Here is a 20176-nt window from a genome sequence, read left to right on the forward strand (position 1 = left end):
CTGTCTGTCTGTCTGCCTGGCAGGCTCTCCCAGGACCCAGGAACAGATCAGGGTTGAATCTACCTTGGTCTTCCCGATATCTCCTGCTCAAATACTGAGCTTCCAAACTCAGTCACGGTTCTTGGGAAGTAGAAAGTGCACTAGTACGTATTGAAAAGGTGGTGCAGAGCCTTTCCGTGGAAGTGATCCACCACATGTTTCTCCTCCTTCACACCAGAATCTCTATGACAGCATAAAAAATGAGCCCTTCAAAATACCCGAGGATGATGGCAATGACTTGACGCATACCTTCTTTAATCCGGACCGTGAAGGCTGGCTTCTGAAGCTTGGTGAGTGTGTGTCTGCACGAGGCAAGGCCTGACCAACAAGGAACTGGGCTGCTGATGCTGTGGCATGGGCTGCAGGGAGCATGGAGCTCAGCAGGAGTCTCTTGGCATGGGGCTCGGTGGCCACAGTCCAGCATAAAGGACCAGCTATACAACCTGAAAGCTTCTCATTATCTTTTCTTAAACAGCGTCTCCAGTCAGGAAGGTCTTGGTTGCAATGCTCAGTAACTTCCTATGGCCCTCTTAAGCTGGGATTGGCCAGCCAATTCTTACCAAAATTGGGCAAAGGAATGTACTTAGGAAGAAAGGACAGGTTACTTGGGAATGGCAGGTGAATCTAGTTCCAAAATGCACACCTACAGCTGCCTACAGAGAAGCTAAAGACTTATCTATGGTCCCTTGCTTCTCACTGTCATTTTTCAGACTAGTCTCTGGCATCACTTCACGCATAGCAGCTCTGCACGCACTGACAGTGTTAACAGATCAACTAGGATGCATTCACCAGCTCTCCTTGTGCAGCTCTTGGCTCCCTCTTCTTGTTCCCTCAAAGCTGTTTTTTCAATTGCCAGAATTTGGCTCAAAAAGTCTTCCTGGCTTATTTGAGGAACAGGTGGTTGTCTAGTTGTTGTTTTTTCTCTTGTAGGAATATTACTGTAAATCACCTGGAATCTGAAAATCAAATCTGAAAATGGAACTCTCCTAAATAGTCAAATTGATAATGGCTGAATCTTAACTAAATTAAATTAATGAAATTATTCTACATACATAACTTTTCATACTTTGCTTTGAGCCAGAGAGAAGACATACACTCATCTAGCTTTGATGTCCAAAATAAGTTTCGAGTCTAAGTCCCCACTTTTTCTATCCCTCCTCTTCTGTTTCTTTAAATCAAGGCATGCAAAAAACGACCAAGGATCACTCTTATCTTGTTTTATGACAGAACTAATGTAGATTTACTAATGCCATTATGGAACCTGTATCTCCTGTTGTTCTCATATAGATTTGAGGATAGACTGATAAGTGTGTCAGTAAGTATATAGTTGTACAATAGTAATACAACTGTGTATTACTGCAAGTGCATATAATAACCACATTTTCCTATATAATAATCCTATATATTATAAGATTAATACACATTGTGATTACAGGTAGCAAGGTTTCTCTTAGCTCAGTAACAAACTGTCCAGACTTTCCATTCTCTGTGATGGGAATAGGAAAGCTATGGTGCTTTAGGAGTTAGATTCAAAATCTCTTTCCCCCTAACTAGCCTCCATAGCCATGGGATGATGGAGCTGTAGTCTATCTGTATCATGTCTGCTCAATGAGTAATAGAAAGGCATTCCATTTAAATAATTGCATAGTGGAAAATCTGATGGCTGATTTCAATTACGCAGCAAGCACCAGAAGATTGAAATCCCTTCCATTTTCAGTTTTACAAATCCTAAAAATTTATTGAAAAAACATTTCACGGACCTTGAGTAGCTGCACAAAAGGAATTTAAGTGCCTTCTGAGCAAACATATTTAGCTCGCTTGGCAAATTAAAAAATAGCTGCAGTATTTGGGCAGAATTATTAAGCTGTACTTTGTTATGGCTCAGAGTAAAAATTGAAGGCTGCTTGGCTGGCCTACCTGCTGGACCCAGTTCTGAAGAGATTCTTCACATTGAAGAGATTAAGCAGGTAGAGGTAACTGACAGACAGCACAATTTTGTCACTTTGTGCAAGATGGGTGGCTATGTAAATTTGACAAATCAGTAAAATTATAGCCAAATTGATTATCAGAATAAGACAATGTCTTTTATTACTATTGTTGTTCGTTGGCCATCCCTTAGATATATAAATGACCCTGGTTTAGGATAGACTCTTACCATCTAGCAAGAGAGGTTGATTGAAACAAAAGAAATAAGGATTTAGAAGTGAAATGCAAATTCCAGCATTTAATATTCCATTTCAGGAAACAATTTCCAAATTTACTTCAGTTCCAAAGACAGAACGTTTTGTTGTTTGTATTTCAACTTCTATGGCAACTGTTTTAAAAATATGGCTCAGATTGTGATGGTACTAATGCCAAGAGCCCCAACGTTGCACTTGAAATCCAGTTCTGCAGTGCCTCCTGGTTTGGACATTTCCTCTGTTCACTTTTCTCAGGGGCAACAAAAGAGAGTGGAACAGATGCTCCTGATTTATTTATCTAGAAGATATGAATTTTTCTCTGAGTGGAGTGAACATCGTAGCCCGAAGACTTGTCCAAATAGCAAGGTCCTAAGAGACGACCACAGTGGGGATGATCCCCGTCGTCATAAGCCAAATCTTTTTAGAATTGTCATGATGATGTCTATTCAGTGACATCATTTTAAAAAAAGGAGAACTTCAGCATTGTGCAATTCAGGAAAATGTGGCTAAGAGCACAGCAAAGACGGGGAAACGGAGGCTGACCCTGCAGAGACAGAGAAGTGGGAGGAGGTTTCTATCGTTCACTCCGAGTGAGAAACAAGGCCTCTTTGCTATGTTCCAGAGGGGAGGGTTGAAGGAGGTGGTGGTAACAGGAGAACAAAGGTGGAGCAGGTAGGACCACTGGCCTTGAATGTGTGGGACATAACCCTGGTTTTCTCCACATGTGGCTGTTCTTTGGCTGAACCCTTTGGCCCTTGATGATGCATGCTGCCCTTCCCATCCACCCATAGAGGTCTCCTGGCTCCAGGCCATTTTAACACCCACCACTGCCTTGGTACTAAAATCACTAACTCCTCAGTCAACTGTGTGGCAAACACATTCATGATATGGCCAATGGCAAGAATTAATCAGGAGAGGTGAACCTGTCTATCAAGTGTCCCAGCGGCTGCTGCATTCATGGCCTTGGCATGCTGGTAACCCCAGAAATTTATCAGCCCTTTTTTTGTATTAAGATAGGAGATATGTTGGCTCCCTTTAAGGAGAGCTCTTCCTCCCTCCTTTTCCCTTTTGCTCAAAAATGTTTAGCTTGGGCAATGCCCACTGCTGACTGCAATTGAATTGTGCACGAAGGGCAAATTTTAGTCCTTTGTTTTTTAATTTTCTTTTTCCCTCATTTGTATGTTTCCATGATTTTGGCTCTGCCTTTCCCTGCCCCCAAACATCAGGAGGTACGTACCCCCATATCTCCATGCTAGCTTTGCTGGGGCTGAGGCCGTGCTGCAGTGCTTGCTTGTTTTTCTGTTCTCTTTTATTTTTACTTTCTGCTGATGTTACTCGTATTGCTATTGTTGCCACCATTGCTAATTAGCTGCACAGTCCCTTGGGAACTGGGGGGAGGGGAAGACGTGGGACGGTGGGAGGCAGAGGTGAAAAGAGGAAGAGGCTTGTGTTCTGCTGGGCACCAAAAGGAGAGAGAAGAGAGAGCAGTGACTTTCCTAAACCATGAATCCGATAGCTAGCCTCTAAAATCCTGCTTTTCTAAAATTCACATTGACCTTGCTGGATATCTTCTGTGTGATTATGGCAAGTTCTAAAGTCCTGAAGTACTTCCTGTTGTCAGAACTAGGCCTGGGCTTCCATAGGGGCAGGAGCTAGGAAGGACATGATAGAAGTGGGGGGGGGACTATTCCTCCTGTGGCAGCTTGTAAACTGGATATCCTTGCTTGAGGAAGCTCACCTCCCCTTGGAAGTATTCTGGGTTATAGTTGGATGATAGATAATATAGATGTATGCAAAATGTGCATGTGAAGAGGTTTTTTAGGTATGATCAAGAAATACAGTGGTATCTCGGTACTCATTGTTAATTGGTTCCAGGAGACACGATGAGTGCCAAAGACGATGAGTACCAAACAGATTTTCCCATTAGGAATAATGTAGTGAGTCACAAGGCAGCCGACAACGACAAGTTCTGGCTTGTGTGTTGAGTACCAAACAAATGATGAGTATCGGGACAAAATTTTCATGTGAAAATGTGTTCAGTAACAAATTCAATGAGTTTCAAAGCAGTTGAGTACCAAGGTACAAAGTTAAGCATACTTTGATGCTCTAAAACAGGGACTGCAGACTATGCCTCAAAACATGATGAGTTTTGACAGAGTACAGTCATTTTCTGCTTTGCTTTGCCCAAAAAGAGATTCCTAGATCAGTAAATTAAGTCTTGTAGAGCTCAGTGTAACTTGGACACATTGTGTATGGTATGCTAAGTGTAGCTGAACTACAACTCCCAGCATCCTTCAAACTTAATGAGAATTTTTGTTTCTGTATATCTATCCCAAAACAAGTCACACAACATTTTTGGGTTGGGAGTCATACTTTATTTTTTATTTTTATTTTTTTCAGTCTGTGAGCATCATAGGGAAGTTTTTCAGGTATACTAAGTTTTAAGTAATACTTAAAAAAAGAAGCAAAAAATTGAAACAATAATCGGATCAAGTTTAACCCCATTCCAAAATAAAAATAAAAATAAAAAAGAGAGGGGAGAGTTCAGAATTGTCAGCTTCTCTCTTTTTCCTCACCTCGCCCTTAGTATTACTGAAACTTTTCCCTATGGTGCTCACAGGTTGAAAAAATTAATACTTAAAAATAAAGTATGACTTTCAACCCAAAAATGTTGCATGACCTGGTCTGGGATAGATATTACAGAAAAAAACATTTCTCATTAAGTTTGAAAGATGCTGGGAATTGTAGCATAACACAGATTAATAAATTAATCAGATTAAATAATTAATCAGATTAAATAATTAATCAGATTAAATAATTAATAAATTATGTATTTCACACAATTGTTTTACCATTCCAGTCTTAGGTAATGGGCAGTTCACAGCAATGTAATTGCTTCAAGAGACTTTTTACAGAATGCTATAGTTCAGTCTTGATGGTTGCAGTGCCATCATGAGTCTTCTAGAACAGGGGTGTCAAACTCGCAAGGTCATGTGATGTGTCGTGACGTATTGCAACTTTTTTTCCATTGCTGGCAATGGGGTGGGCGCGATTTTGCCATGACGCATCCGGCCCATGGGCTGGCAGTTTGACACCCCTGTTCTAGAAGATGACCTTGCCTGTTTGTGTCAAGAGCCAACAGCTGTTCATCAGCACTGCATCATGCAGCTGATGAACCTAAATCATTGTAAGATGAATTACGAATCTCTTCCCCATTTACTACACAATGCCCTACCAATTTCCATGTATATGTTTTTCAGAAGTTGTGTTCTCCACCTCTCCCCCAACCCCCTAGCATAGTCCATGTTTTTTACTAACCCCCTCCCATTACTTTTAGACAGGAAAAGTATCACTAAGAGAATACTTTTTAAGAGGAGCCCATACATATTTCCTGCTTGTCATTAAAAAAAGAAGCAAAGAATGGAAACAATTAATCAAGAGCAAGTTTAAATGCAGAATCCCTATTGGTAATACATAATTTTCATCCAAGATCAATAAGCAAAATAAAAATGCTGCCAGTGTGAAAAAGAATAATAAAATATTAGTTGTTTAATTGATTGTGGCAATGAGTTAGCCATACTCTGGTCCTTTTTGGAACAGAGAAGACCCCTTCCCTTAGTTATATATGCGGTAGTTTTCAGTTAGTTGGGATGACACAGAATCAAAATGTCTAACTGGATCAGAGGAGAGAAGACCATGATCCTATCTCTTATCAGGTTGGGCTTTTGGTTCAGTGCCACTCCAACTGACTAGAATCCACCATGCATATTTAAGTTCTTCTTTTCAATTGGTTAACTTATTGATCAATTTATGGATGTAACTGTTTTACAATCCTTTTTTATCTTTACAATAAACCTGTAAATAGGTTATCTTTTTATTTTATGGACATGGAATAAGAACAGGATCAGGACCTTCCCCAACCAGGAGTCTGCCCAATGAGTTAAGACTAACTCCAGTAATTTTCAGCCTGCATGGTTATTTTAGAGTATCAGCATCCCTGGAGATGCCTGGCTGATGAAGGCAGAGGTTTCATTAATGCCAAACAATGAATTTGTAGCCAAAAGGATGGAGTCCCAAAATTTGTTAATCATATTAGCATTAACTATAACTGTATTGAGTGGTTTATAACCTGAAGGGTTAAAATAGTATGTAAGTAAAAGAAATGTAGGTATATCTTTTACTGTAGGAGTCTCCCTAGGTCAGGGTTAGGCAACCTTGGCTCTTTTATGACTTGTGGACTTCAACTCCCAGAATTCCTGAGCCAGCCACACTGAGAGGAAAGCGAGAGGTTTCCAAGCTGAGCCATGCTGACTCAGGAATTCTGGGGGTTGAAGTCCAAGACTCATAAAAGAGCCAAGGTTGCCTACCCCTGCCCTAGGTCATTAAAAACATACCCCAGCTATTAGAATTGCCATGTCTGAATTGAAAATAAGGATGAACAATAGTTGACAGCAAGAAACTCTTTGGGATTTTTTTTAAACTCTGTCAGTTATTATCCATAAATGTTCTTGGCTTGTAACCTTCAGATATAATACTGTCCCCTCAGCATTTCTCTGCTGTATATATGGTAGCAAATTGGAATTCTCTGAAGCGAGGGTATTTCTTGAATTGGGATTCAAGAAATACTTACAGTTGCTCAATTGTTCAAAAGATAACATTTGGAAAAAGATGGCTAAAACCTGCTGGTGGTTTCTGTCCCTCTAATTACACACTGGAACTCTAGAATTTATTTACATATTCACCCAAGTTCAAGGGTGTTTTGAAATTGACAAATGTAAGTCTGCCATCCCCTAAACAAGAGCTTCAGTTTAAGAACTTAAGAAAAAAAGGAGGGGAGGTGAAATGATAGATCTTTTCACATTTTGCTTTTCAGTTCACAATTTGGGGCACATACATTAAAAAAAACCTTTAATCACCATCTTCTTCATCCAAGGCCCTGATCCTCAATTGTTGGTCTTGGTTATAATATCATTGTGGACAATTCACTTCTCTTTCTGTTTAATGAAATCCTCAGTTTAAAGGTGGCTGGCCTATTGTTCCTTAGAAGCTACGTATCTCACTGCATTCTTTTCTGGTGGGCTCTTCTGGAAGTTGTCTTCTGCTGGCACAGGTTGTTTGTCCACCTGGGTGAGTTTTGTCTACAGTGAAAGGAAATGGGCAAAACACTACTGTCAAATACTTGTGAGGATACAGCTGGAGAATTTCTGAGCTTACCAATCGGCTCTCCTGAGGAGGTTTTGTTTTCTTTGCCTTTATTTAATATATTGACTTGTGATGAAGTTGGTCATTCCATGATATGAGGGACTCGCAACACTTGAAGGTTTCTAGGTTCCTTGGGGACTGTAGCACACATTATCTGGAGCAATTGGCTTCTTCCATCCACCATTGTCCCTTTCTGTTTTTGCTTTTATGTTGCTTGAATGAAGTCTTGTTGTCTGTGCCTATATGTGGCGGTCAGGATCTCCCTGAGTGGGTCTTTATATTTTTGTGCCTGGTAATCTCTGGTTGGCTCAACTCTGCTATTCTGGGTTTGCCAGAGTAGCCACTGCTGATTGAGCTAATTTTGCCTCTTCTCTTCTCAACTTTACTCTGCCTCTTGGAACCACAGGACACCCCCCCTTGCATAAGCTGGCTAGACCAGCCCAAGGGGGCTGTGAAAACTTCTGTCCTTTAATGAGTGAAGGCAGGCAGTTGTGGATGGAAGTAACCTTGGTGGTCTCGCTGGGAAATAAGTGTTCAGAATAGTATCTATTTGTACTGATTCCTTCCACGTTTCTGAATCTCTGACAAAACCTGAGGTCAGTTTTTTTAAAATATTTTCCCACAGTTTGCCAAAAGTAATGTGCTTCCCTCAATCTGAATCTTCCCATTGACATCGATTTGATTTTCAGAATAAAGCTATTGGCTAATTGTGGGCATGGTTTAGTTGGAGAAAAGGGGGGAAAAAAACCCAGAAAGAACCAATGAATTGCTATGAAGTAAGCTGACAGGATTTATGTCTTTTCCACTGAGCTTCTGTTTTGGAGTGTTCCTTGGTAAAGGATAAATATCTGAAACACACTGGGGGAGTAAACAGGTTGTTTAGCAACTGGTGAAGCCAGATTGTTTTACCTGTGAGGAACTTAGTATTAGGAAAAAGAAAGGAGATCTCCATATACATATCCATAATAGGTGTTAATTTGAGCCAACTCCCTTGTAGACATATCTCCCATCTATGTGGGGAAATCTCATTTGAAAATAACCTGTTTACCTGAGATAATGTTTGTCCATCTGGTACCCTTTGGGTGATTTGGACTGCTGTCTTAGGCTGGGAAAATGGGAATCATAGGGCTGAGATAGTAATATAAGACATTTAGAAGGCATGGAGTTGAAAGAAACTAAGACCAAATTCCAATATCACACCCTTTAGTTGCTTCCTTTTTTCTGCATGGGGCACAAATAATGTTTCACAAATCCAGAAGCCTTATTGCATCTTGAAGGCACATGGGGTGGGGATAGCTATTCCTGTCACCCTTTTTGATCAAGGACCTTTTCTTATCCTAGCTTATTGAATCTTAAAATATAATAGTATGTCATGGTCAGGTAGGGCTGAAAGCATCAAGATCAAAAAGGTTGTTTCCTGGCTGCCAAATTATCATAGAGTGTAAATAATTCCCTGTTCTTTCACCTATAATAAAAAGGGTTGTTTATGAAGTAAGAGGTGAAGGGGTGGTGTAGGTTGGGCTTTCTAGAGTCAGGTGGAATCCTAGAGAGCACCTTCATCTGAGGATCTGGCTAAAGTGTAGACTTTACTCATAGTAAGTCTAAGCCTATATCTTAGTGGAAATATGTTGCCTTTTCTCCATCCTTGTGCAGAGCAGATGCAGGTTTGTTCAGTAGCATATATTAGGGTTGACCAATGCAACCTTTTCCACTTCCCCAAGCTGTCATGCTCAGCTGGAAGCCACCTGCTGCTCTGGTGTGGGGCTGGCTCTGCTTGCGCTCTTGACAATTATGTGCTCGGCTACTGTCTGTTGTGCCTGTAGGCTGTAGCTCTGCCTTTGCCTTAGCTGCTCTTGTGTCCATAGCCAGTTTTTTGGCCTGGGCAAGCATTGTCAAGCTTGCTTCTCCCTTGTGCAGGTGGCCGAGTGAAGACGTGGAAGCGACGCTGGTTCATCTTGACAGACAACTGCCTTTACTACTTTGAGTACACCACGGTGAGTGTTCCAGACTAATACCATTTGTGCAGGTGTACCCAAGTACAACCCAGGGTGGCTCTGGTGCTACTCTATTTTTTAAAAATATATTTTTATTAATTTTTTACAATAACAGTCTTTAGTGCTTTGTAAACAACTGTTGTCTGGGTTCATATATTTAACAACAATCAATAATCGTTAATTTCTATGATTCCATAATCAACATACTAGCTAGTGATACATTTCCTTGATTTTCTCTTCTTCCAATAATATTTTCCTTTTGCCAACATTGAGTAAGTACAATTCTTAGTATTTTTGATACAGACAAAGTTGAATGAAAACATTTTCCTAGTGTTTATACAAATAACATCAATATCAGTGTATAACATCTTTTCTAATCAGCTTATGTTTCAATTGTATTTGCAAAGAGTTATTTTATTAAATCGCTATCAGTCATGTTTTTGAAGTTCTTATTTAAGCTTAATTTCCCCTCAATATTTAAAACATTCTTGTCAATTATACTTTTCTCAAAATTAATTACATTTAAATATCCAGACATTTCATTCACATAAACCATCCCAGTATTTTTATATTTCTCATCTCATAAAAGAAAAAAAAATGCTATACTACTTATAAATCACAGATTAGGTGGAGTACCTTTGAGGGGAAGTTTCACCCATTTATATTTGTTAAAGAGCTTCCACTTTCCTTCTCCCTCAGTTTCTCTTTTCATTTTTTGTCTCCCAAACTCTAGTGGTTCTGCTGGCATCTCTATAATCCATTTTTTCAGGTCTTCTTTCTTGTCCTCTGTTTATTTTGAAGTCCTGAAAAATAAGATGCTTTTTCCTTTTCCAATATTATAACAGAATCTTGCAGATTTTTCTTTGGCTGTGTTAAGCTGTAATTCCTTTTGTTTATAGCCTCCATCTTTGGGTCAGTTTCTTCTGATTTGTGTTCTATTGTCTGGTTTATTTGTTCATTCTTAAATCATCATTTTCTGAGAGTTTTTTAGTTGTAAGTTTAGGTTAAAGATGTGTTCATTTATATCATCTAAATTATTTTTAATCTCATCATGATTTGAAACAATTGTCATTTGAATTAGTTGGAACATAGCATGCATTTCCTCTTGGAAGATATTTGCCTTGTCTTGAAGTATTACTCCTGCAGATCTCTGATGTTCCAGGCTGGGAGTTTCAGAAAAGAATCTTGGGTGTGGTTTCCTACCATTTTAGTTAGGTATGCAACATCCATTTTATCTCCCCCCTCCAAATAATCTTTCACAGGTACCATAATCCCCAATCTTAAGTCCAAACAACAAAGTCTTGTATAATTCTTATCTTTATGTATGGCCTTTATGGTCCAATACTTTTCCAATTATCAATCCACCACTAAAAGCAATATTTTATAACGGTTCTTCTGCTCAGGGGTCCTACAATTATCAATCAGCCAACATTTGCAGTCCAAAATGTTCAACTACCTAAAAGCAATTTAGGAGCTTCGCCCCTAGAAAAGTAGCCAAAAGTCAAGGTTTTCTTTCTCTGCAGACAATTCTTGAGCCTAAAGATCACAGCTCAGTAACTGTTTATAATCCAGGAAGGTCAGCAATTTTTATAGTTCTCAGTCTGTAGTAGATAGCTCAATGCATTTTCTCTCCTCTGTTCCCAGCTGTTCTCTGTTTAGCTGAGAGTCACTGAGGATCAAAGGGACAGGTTGTTATCTGTTTCTGGGCATCTTGCCAGTTTCTGAGCCAAAACAGCTATAATTTTATACTGTAATCCACCACTAGTTGTCAGTAGCTATCCATTTTCCAACTTTTAAGACAAAAAATTATTTTCTTGTAATTTCATCAATACATTTTCAAAGGGAAGATCTTAACAATTTCCACAATTTTCAGGTTTATCCAGACCATAGCTTTATATTAAATTCCATTTTAATATGTTTCTGTTCCTCAAAAAATTAGAGCCACTTCCGTCTATGGAAGGGTGGGGCGTTCCCCCTCCTTCTCACTTTCAGAGGATTTTTGCTTCTTGGGGAACTTTTCCAGGAAATCAGTTGCAAGATTAGAGAAAAGATCGATATTCTCATCCAATTTCCAACATGCTGTTCACAATCTATTCTAGCTGGTGCTTTTGGACTTTGGCTGCCGGTAGCTTGGGCTAGTCACCGAAGTGCAGCTAGCCTTTCTTCTGTCGGTTTGGAGGGCTTCCCCCGGATCAACCGTCTTTCCGTGATCAATGGGGGGGCTCCTCCGTCGCCTCTTCAGGGCGACTTTAGACCCATTTAGGGTCCCCTGGCAGGATGAATTCAGCCATGGGGTGTGGAGCCCTGCAATCCCTCAGCTGTGTTGCAAAACCGGAAATCTGGCTCTGGCGCTACTCTAAATGGTGAGCCTCAACGTGAAGTCTTATTTTAACATAAGATTGGAATATTTAGCATAAACTGTTGTGCTAAAATCTATTGGAATGGGAGAGAGCCCAAATACTACCACGAAAACCAGAAAAGATTGTTCGCCAATATATTTGTGGCCTTTTTCATGCCATTTTCTCCTTACTTTATTATGATACAGTATATGCCTTTGGCCTCCTCACTGAAAGTTTTGTCTTTAAAGCATTTATCTGGATATATTTGTCTGAGAGAGGAGGTTTTCCCCACTTAGCTTTGTGATGAATGAACTTTGTAGCATGTGTTACAACTGAGAAGATAATTTATGGATTCAAATCTGACCATCTTGCAGGACAAGGAACCGAGAGGCATTATTCCACTGGAGAATCTAAGCATCCGTGAGGTCGAAGATTCTAAGAAGCCGGTGAGTAATACTAAGCCTGGAGACTGTTGTGAAATGGGGTGAGGTCACTTTTTTTGCAACCTTTCGTTCCTTTTTGTTTTTTGTTTTACTATGGTTACTAAGAGTTGAAAGCATAGTTTCTTGTTGGAAGCAAATGAAAATTCTAGTGTATGCATAAAGGTAGGAAATCGTTATTCAAAACCAAAATGAATCTCCCAGAAAACTCTCCCAAGCCCTCATTGTTGCTGTTCTGCATGCTTTAAAAGAAAATGAGAGAGAATTCAAGAAAAGTGGGAGAAACCCTGAAATATGAGTTATTAAGCAGGCTTGCCTACATTGTAGAACTGGTTCTATTTCTGTTTACTCAACGAGAGAAGGAAAATTATGCATGAGACCCCCACAGCTCAGGGAAATCCTACAGAGGAAGAAAATAGACTTCTGAGAATTGGCCAGGTCTTACCCACAACATTTTCAAGCCCTACCTTTGCTGCCTTTGATCTATTTTATAATAAATCTTGATCAGATGATTCTTAAGGTGGTGGGTTGTTGTTGTTTTTTAGAATATTTTATTTTAGTGCACAAAACCTGAGGCTGTCCATACTTCAGAAGTGATTTGGAAGAGATGTTCTAGAATAGATCATGAGGGAACAGTACTTCTTTAATACAAGGGAGCATTTACTTTTTTAATACAAATAACATTATTAAGAATTATACATATAAAAGATAAACATCACTGCAAATTACAAAAATTACAAAGAAAAGAAAAATGGGGTGTGTGGAAAAAAGGGAAAGAAAAAGAAAAAAAGAAGTTACTTCCTCCTTCATCCCAGCAGGTAAAACATTTTTTTAATAGCTTAACACTGTTTCTAACTGCTCTCTCTCTCTCTCTGAGCGAGATGGGTGGTTCAAAAATTGAATAAATAAATAAATAAACAAAGGGAGCAGCACTTCTTTAATGTAGCTGTATCTTGCACTGTAGCCTGAAAAGAGATTTAGTTACCTTAAGGAGGAGGTGATCTGCTCATGTTTCCAAGCATTCCAAATGATTTCTGACAACTCTGATATGCACTGTTCTGAAATGGTTGCCCAGTATAAAGATGAACTCTGTAGTATCTGAGCTACTATGTTGATGCCACATTAGCATTTCTATAAATTGGTATAATCTGACTTTGGCTTAATAAAAGAAGAGACGAAGACACTTCTTGACAACACTTAACAGGTTTTCTTTTGTTCACGCCGCCAATGGAGGAGCAATCAAATTGGAAAGCCTTTTAACTATAGTTTCCTGTTTCAACTGAATTTGGAAATTAATACGATGAGTTTTGGAATAAGCCACAGCGATTGATTCAAGATTAATATTGATGGTTTAATTGGGAATCATAATTTATCATTTTGGATTACATAGGAAACTATGTTGAATTGGCATCTTCCTACTTCAGCTAACAGAAGTGGTTTATGGAACTGATATTTGCTGCAGAAAACTTGTGACTTTTCTGTCAACTGAATTCTCTGTGTTAACATTTCTGACTTCATTTTTAATGAAGTGCAGCAATAAGTTTTGACATGTCCTTCTTGCAGAACTGCTTTGAACTGTATATCCCTGACAATAAGGACCAGGTCATCAAAGCATGTAAGACGGAGGCAGACGGACGTGTGGTAGAAGGAAACCACACTGTGTATCGCATCTCGGCACCCACTACAGAAGAGAAGGAAGAGTGGATCAAATGCATCAAGTGAGATGGAAGAAGGGAATGGCCAGTATTTGAAGCAATATGGGAATTTACTAGAATTTCGTGCATAATTCAGATTTTTGATGGGGAAGCAGTAAGAGGAAGTATAAATCTCTTGCCAAAGAAGAACCTGAAATTGGGGAGAGGGGAGCAGCATTAGATTTTTGCCAATATTTGTCAATAGGCTTGTAGGGATACAGGTAGTCCTTGACTTACAACTATTTGCTTAATGACATTTTGAATTAATGACAGCCCCCCCCCCCCAAAAAAAAATTGGTTATGGCCTAAATTCAAACTTATGCCCATTATCCCACCCCTGCGGTCACATGATCTCAATTCGGGCAACTGGCTCACATTTATGACTAGTTGCAGCACCCTGCAGCCAGGGGTCCTTGGTTCTCTCTGAGCTTGCTTGTTTTCTTGCAGATATTTCATTACCCAAACTAAGCAACGTCAACAGTTGATGTTACTAGTTTGGATAATGAAACATCTGCAAGAAAACAACCAAGTTCAGAGAGCATGAAGGATCCCTCATTTCAACCCTGGGCTACACATTTTCTCCTTTATTGGTATCCTCCAGTCTCTTGATTATGATCTGCAATTTTAAGCAGGATTCACACTTATAACCGTGTGACTCGACTTACTATTGCATTAAAGATGGGTGTAAAATCGGAACCTGTCATGCAACAATTTACAAGTGCAACGATTTACGATGGAAATTCAAGTCCCAATTGTAGTTGTAAGTCAAGGACTACCTGTAATGCTCTGATTAAGAGAAAACGAGGTAGGACAATCCTTAATGAAATCATAATAAAACGTTTGGCTTTTTTGTAGCCTAAAAAAGTGATCCGGTGATCTTCTTGTTAGGTGGGAGAACGCCCGGTGAAGACAGACTTTCCTTAAAGAGTTAGGAAAGAAGTTGAAGCCATTCTGAGCCTTGGTTGTTTAAATCTTGCTGGGAAGCCTTCTAAGAGTTTAATTATCTTTTTTTCCCCTGCTCCATTTTTCTCTCTTCAGAGCTGCAATCAGCCGGGACCCTTTCTACGAGATGCTTGCTGCACGCAAGAAGAAGGTTTCCTCCACCAAGCGACATTAGTCATCTTGTCTAACTCTGTGGTGGTGAACTTTTGCAGGGAATACCTCTCCATCTCCTGAGGGTGGGGGACGAGAGGCTGCACTAGATTGTCTGCTCTCTATTGCTACCCTCAGGAGACCAGCTTCAGCTTTTGCTATTCTTTTCCTGTTTGGGAGCAGGAAGAAGGGAAGGGGGCGCTAAGCTGATGGCAGCCACCAATTCACTAACTTCTTTCCTAGGAAGAATGCCAGCTTCTTATCTTGGCAACCTGAACCCCACTGCATCTTCTGCAGTGCATGTGACCAGAAGAGAAAGTGGCGAGAGTCTTTTGGGCTATCATAGTTGATTTGTTCATTGTGTGAGCTAATGGAGAGGTAGAGCGCATCATGCAGTATACACCCCTAAGGGGATGTAACTCTATTTTAAGTTGCTGTTGCTACTCTCTAAAGCCCAAGCACCAGGAGTGGACCATGGACCTTTAAAGGTATACATTGATCTATAGAGCAGACATGCTAGCTTTGAAGCCTGGAGATTCCAGAGACACTCCATATTGCCTTTATTTTTTATTTGTTAGTCAAGCAAGATTGATGGCTTCTGTTCCCAAAGCGATTCAGCCAGTGTGGTCTGTTAGGCATGATTAGCTGGGATCCTCTTTCACTTTTTTTATAATTAACCATTAGGAGTATTGAGCAATCACGATGTCTGCTCCAAGGCCTGGATTAGTGGCCTAGTGCAAGGCTGCCATCTCCAGGATTTCCACTGTCCTCGTTCTAGAGGGCACCTGCTTTAGGTTGTTCTTGTGATTGCTGCAAGCCAGTTCACAAGCTTGCAGAAATGGGCAAGCCGATTGTGTGATTAATATTGATGCTTTGCAGGAAGATTTTGCCAACAACGTGTGGGGACTGCCCCACTCAACTGCTGGCTTTGAAATCTCCACCCTCTTTTTTTTTATTTAGCATTGGAATAATGGCCCCCAGAATAGCAGAGTTTAAGGAAGAAGAAAAAAAAAACTTCCAATAATAAGGAAGGGTAAAGCACACATCCTGGTGGGTGTCTTTCTGATCAGTCCTGTTGCAGTTCTTTTTTGGCAGGGATGGGGCCGGATTAGTTCAGCTGAGGTTGCCTTGGAACAGTGGATGTAGTAGTCCTTGACCCTGAGTGAAGCACAAGTAAGAGATTAGGGATTTGGTGGGGGTGGGTTTGCTTGCTAATGTTTGCAATTAGGTTTGTGGGGGTGGGGAAGAGAGATACAAAGAAGGCTGCCTTCCCTTGCAAAATTTTGGGGAACTCTTGATTCCTCACCCAGTTCTCCAAGCTTCCAAACCCCTCTGTGTATCAGTCTATTTATCTGAGATGTAGATACTATCTGTACAGATTTCTTACCCCTTGAGATTATTTTGTATTTGTTTTAAAGATTGTTTTTATGAAACACGACAGGATTCCTGCATATTGCTGTAGCACAAGGGGAAAATGGGGAGAGTGAAAGATATTACAGGTCAAACAGTTGGGTTATAATTTTGTTTTGAATCTGTTTTTTCAGGGCTGGTTTGGAACTTTTAATTTCCCACAACTTTGTGATTTAGCACAGAGCACCTGCAGCAAATAAACATTGAACTCACATCTGGCTTACATTTATCTTTTCCTGCTTGTGTTCTTCTGCCGACAATTAAGCACATTCTGTGTTCTGAGGATTGTTTTGCACCCAAAAAAAAAAAAAAGAATCTGGCTCTTTCTGATTAGGGGCCAGATAATGTGGGCAGCCTCTTTGAATTTGCAAAATCAAAATCGTATGAAGTAACGTGACGGAGAAGGTCTTCTTCTAGCTGGGTAAACCGGGATAATGAGATTGAATTAATTTGGAATCCCAGCAACGATGTTTTTGCATGAGGTTATTGCCAGCTAATCCTAGGGTTGCCTGTTGTTGGGGAAAAAAATAGTACATTGAGGTGGGTCTAAGCAAATCTTAATGGCTTTGGAGGATGTTGGCAGGATGAGTTGGAGTCCATTGTTGGATGTAAGTCTTCCTGATTTGCACCTTATACTGAGAGATGTCTATTTAAATAATTATGTGAGATTAAAAATATGGTATATCCACCGATACAGAAATGATGAGCTTTTCAGCATGTGCAGACTTGTCTGCTGGTGGGATTTATATATTACTTGCCATCTTGCATACAAGAACTAAGATAATTGTTGAAGTCTTACAACATTTCAGTGCTACTGTATGTAATTTAAATAAAATGCAGAGTTGCAAGATGGAGGCAGGAAGTTTCCCACTCAGCCAAGAAAAGAAAATAACCAGGTTCCTTTAGAGCTAACAAGGGCAGTGCTTATACTTGGAGCAGGCAAACAGGAAACTGTAATATGCTAGACCAGGGGTAGGCAACCTTGGCTCTTTTATGACTCGTGGACTTCAACTCCCAAAATTCCTGAGCCAGCATGGCTCAGCTTGGAAACCTGTCCCTTTCCCCTCAGTGTGGCTGGCTCAGGAATTCTGGGAGTTGAAGTCCACGAGTCATAAAAGAGCCAAGGTTGCCTACCCCTGTGCTAGACCATCTTTGGGTAATTGGAAATAAATCAGCAAGAGTTTCTGACTCCCAAGCATCTCACAACAGCCCACTAAATTAAAATGCTGAAATTAAGAAAGTGGGGATGAGTGGAAAGGTAGTTGGGAATGGATGTTTGTATAGAAAATCTTTGAGTTGGCACATCCTCTTTCCACATTCAAAATTTTACTTGTTGACCTCTTGGGGGTTGTGGAGATGAAAAAAGTAGATTTCACCAGCCTGAGGCAGAAGACATGGACTCTCAGCTGGGGCACCAGGGAGAGCAGGCTGCCCAAAGGGAAGATTTGCCTTCCAGAACATTTTCAACTGAGTGGCTGCTGATTATGCTTTTGCATGCAGACATGACATAATCTTAAATTTACCCCATCCTGGATGCCTTTCAAAATAGATGCTGAAATGAGATGACCATTTAGAGCAGCTGAAGTTCCGTAAGGAACCAGGCAAGGGAGTCAGCAATGCTGTCTCGGAATGCTGGCTGTTGTAGTCCAGCACATCTAGTGAACACACGGTTGGGTTCTAAAGAATAAATTGTGAAGCGTTGCAGTATTGTAAACTACCTAGAAAGTTGAGTAGCCAATGCCATATCACTTGGCATGCCAAGTTAAATACAAATATTAATTTACTTACAGGGAGGAGGGGGTGTTGAGGGGTGACTCTTCAGAGTTAGAGCTACATCCTCCATTCCCTCCAGTTTCCCAGATCATTTAAAAGGGGGGGGGGGAAGTGTTAATGAGCCAACTTTGTTTCCTAGTTTGCTTACAATATGTAAAGAAATGCTTGAGAAAGGAAAGGAAAAGGGGGGAGAGAGAGAGAGAGAGAAAGAAAGGAAAAGAAAAGAAAGAGAAAAGAAAAATAAAGAAAGAAAAGAAAGAAAGAAAGAAAGAAAGAGAAAGAAAGAAAGAAAGAAAGAAAGAAAGAAAGACATATTATTAGTCTACCTTGTCCAAAACTCAACATGTTCTGACAGAAACCAGTCCATGGTTTCAGTGCAGGAGTTGGCCAGGAATTAAATCTCAAGACACTCACTGTGTTTAGTATCGCTAAGCAGACCCACCAAAACAGATATATTGTATGGTTTTGGAAGTGATTTTTTTTTCTACCAAAACCCAAACCTCTGATTCATTGCCTATGCATACAAGGGTGTGTGAATCACTACAGCAGCATTTCTCATTTCACTTGCAAGCACGCAAGTACGTTCACTTTATTATTTCCATTGGCAAAATGGAAAAGAAATGATTGATGCCTGATGGTGATTAGCTTCCTTTTACTGTCACTACCAGTCAGAACTTGAACTTGAAATCAGTTTTGTAGCTCCCTGATTCAAGTTATGGACCTTTGTTTATTAAAGACACTCAGGAAATGAGTGCTTGTGTGTATTATGTGTATTTCCTCAAATGTACTTTTTGAAACTCATGCCTGGTTCATTACCTGAAGATGGCAGCAAAGTGTGATTTTTGAATTGTCATCACTACTATTCCAGATCCTGTTTAGAATGAGAACTGTACAATTCAGAATTGCTTACCTGGAATTCAATTTTTTGTGTGAAATGGCCTTTAGTATTCACAAAGAAATCATGTCTAGAAAGTGTAAGTTGATAATTGGGACAGGGGGAGTGTTGTGTTGATTCATACTGTACAGTACCTCACTCGATACCTACATGCAAAGCTGCTTCTTTATATGAAAAACTCTTTGTTTCCTTCAGATCATAGAATCAGGGCTGGAAGGTCTACCCAGTCCAACCCCGTGCCCAAGATAGGAATTTTTATACCACCCAATACAAATGGATGCCCAATCTTTTCTTGAAAACCTGCAGCGATGGAGCACCTTCAGCTCCAGGAGGCAAGCTATTCCATTGATCAATTGTTCCCACTGTAAGGAAATTTCTCCTTAGTCCGAAGTTTGATCTCTCTTTAATGAACTTCCACCTACTACTGCTTCTTGTCCTGCTCTTAGATGCTATGCAGAATAACTCTACCCCTTCATCTCTGTGACTGTCCCTCAAATACTGGAAGACATGTCACCACTAATCCTTCTCTTTATTAGGCTAGCCATACCTAGGGATAACTGGTTCCCTTAACTGTTCATCACATGAGTCAGCCCTATGTGTTTGTTTGTTTGTTTATCAATCATATTGAACAGTACCAAAGATTATGCAGGGACTTTAATTAAAGGTACATCTAGCACTTCCAATCCAAAGATGTGTAATTAATATGCTTTTTTCTCCTCAATTGAAATTTTATGCGAGGTAGGGAATGACGGAAGGCGCAGTGGAGAAAATCAGGAGGGCTATATCTATACATCTCATGTACAATTCCATTAATAATGTTCCAATAATCCAGCATTTATTTTAAGAGCTTCATTTGGATGCTGTTTAGGACAATTGCGTGAAGAGAGATCTAGGATAGACAGAGGAAGAATAATGGCTTGCATTGGTTTTTCACCTGTTTGATTCCTTCAAGATGTGTTGGGACTAGTATTTCCCAGTCAAAACTTAATTTTAAATTGGTATTTTTTTTTAAAAAAAGTAAAGTTTAGAGTGCTTCCTGAACAATTATGGAGAGAATGATGGGTATCTATAGAGAGATGATGCTTGTACATGAAATTTGCATGGCTCCATTTCCCAAA

General features: G+C 39.9%; 1 protein-coding gene across 1 annotated transcript; it reads left to right on the top strand.

Annotated features, from left to right (window-relative positions):
- Positions 1–158: 158 nt before the first annotated feature.
- LOC107290048 (cytohesin-1) lies at positions 159–15547 on the top strand (the record flags this gene model as incomplete). Its single annotated transcript, XM_015818890.1, has 5 exons — positions 159–329; positions 9339–9415; positions 12129–12200; positions 13758–13912; positions 14927–15547. Coding segments are annotated over 5 exons (554 nt in total), but the record flags the coding sequence as incomplete, so codon positions are not given.
- Between the last annotated feature and the right edge of the window lie 4629 nt (positions 15548–20176).

This window comes from Protobothrops mucrosquamatus, unplaced genomic scaffold (assembly GCF_001527695.2).
Source record: "Protobothrops mucrosquamatus isolate PMUCROS unplaced genomic scaffold, P.Mucros_1.0 scaffold814, whole genome shotgun sequence".
Taxonomy (NCBI): domain Eukaryota; kingdom Metazoa; phylum Chordata; class Lepidosauria; order Squamata; family Viperidae; genus Protobothrops; species Protobothrops mucrosquamatus.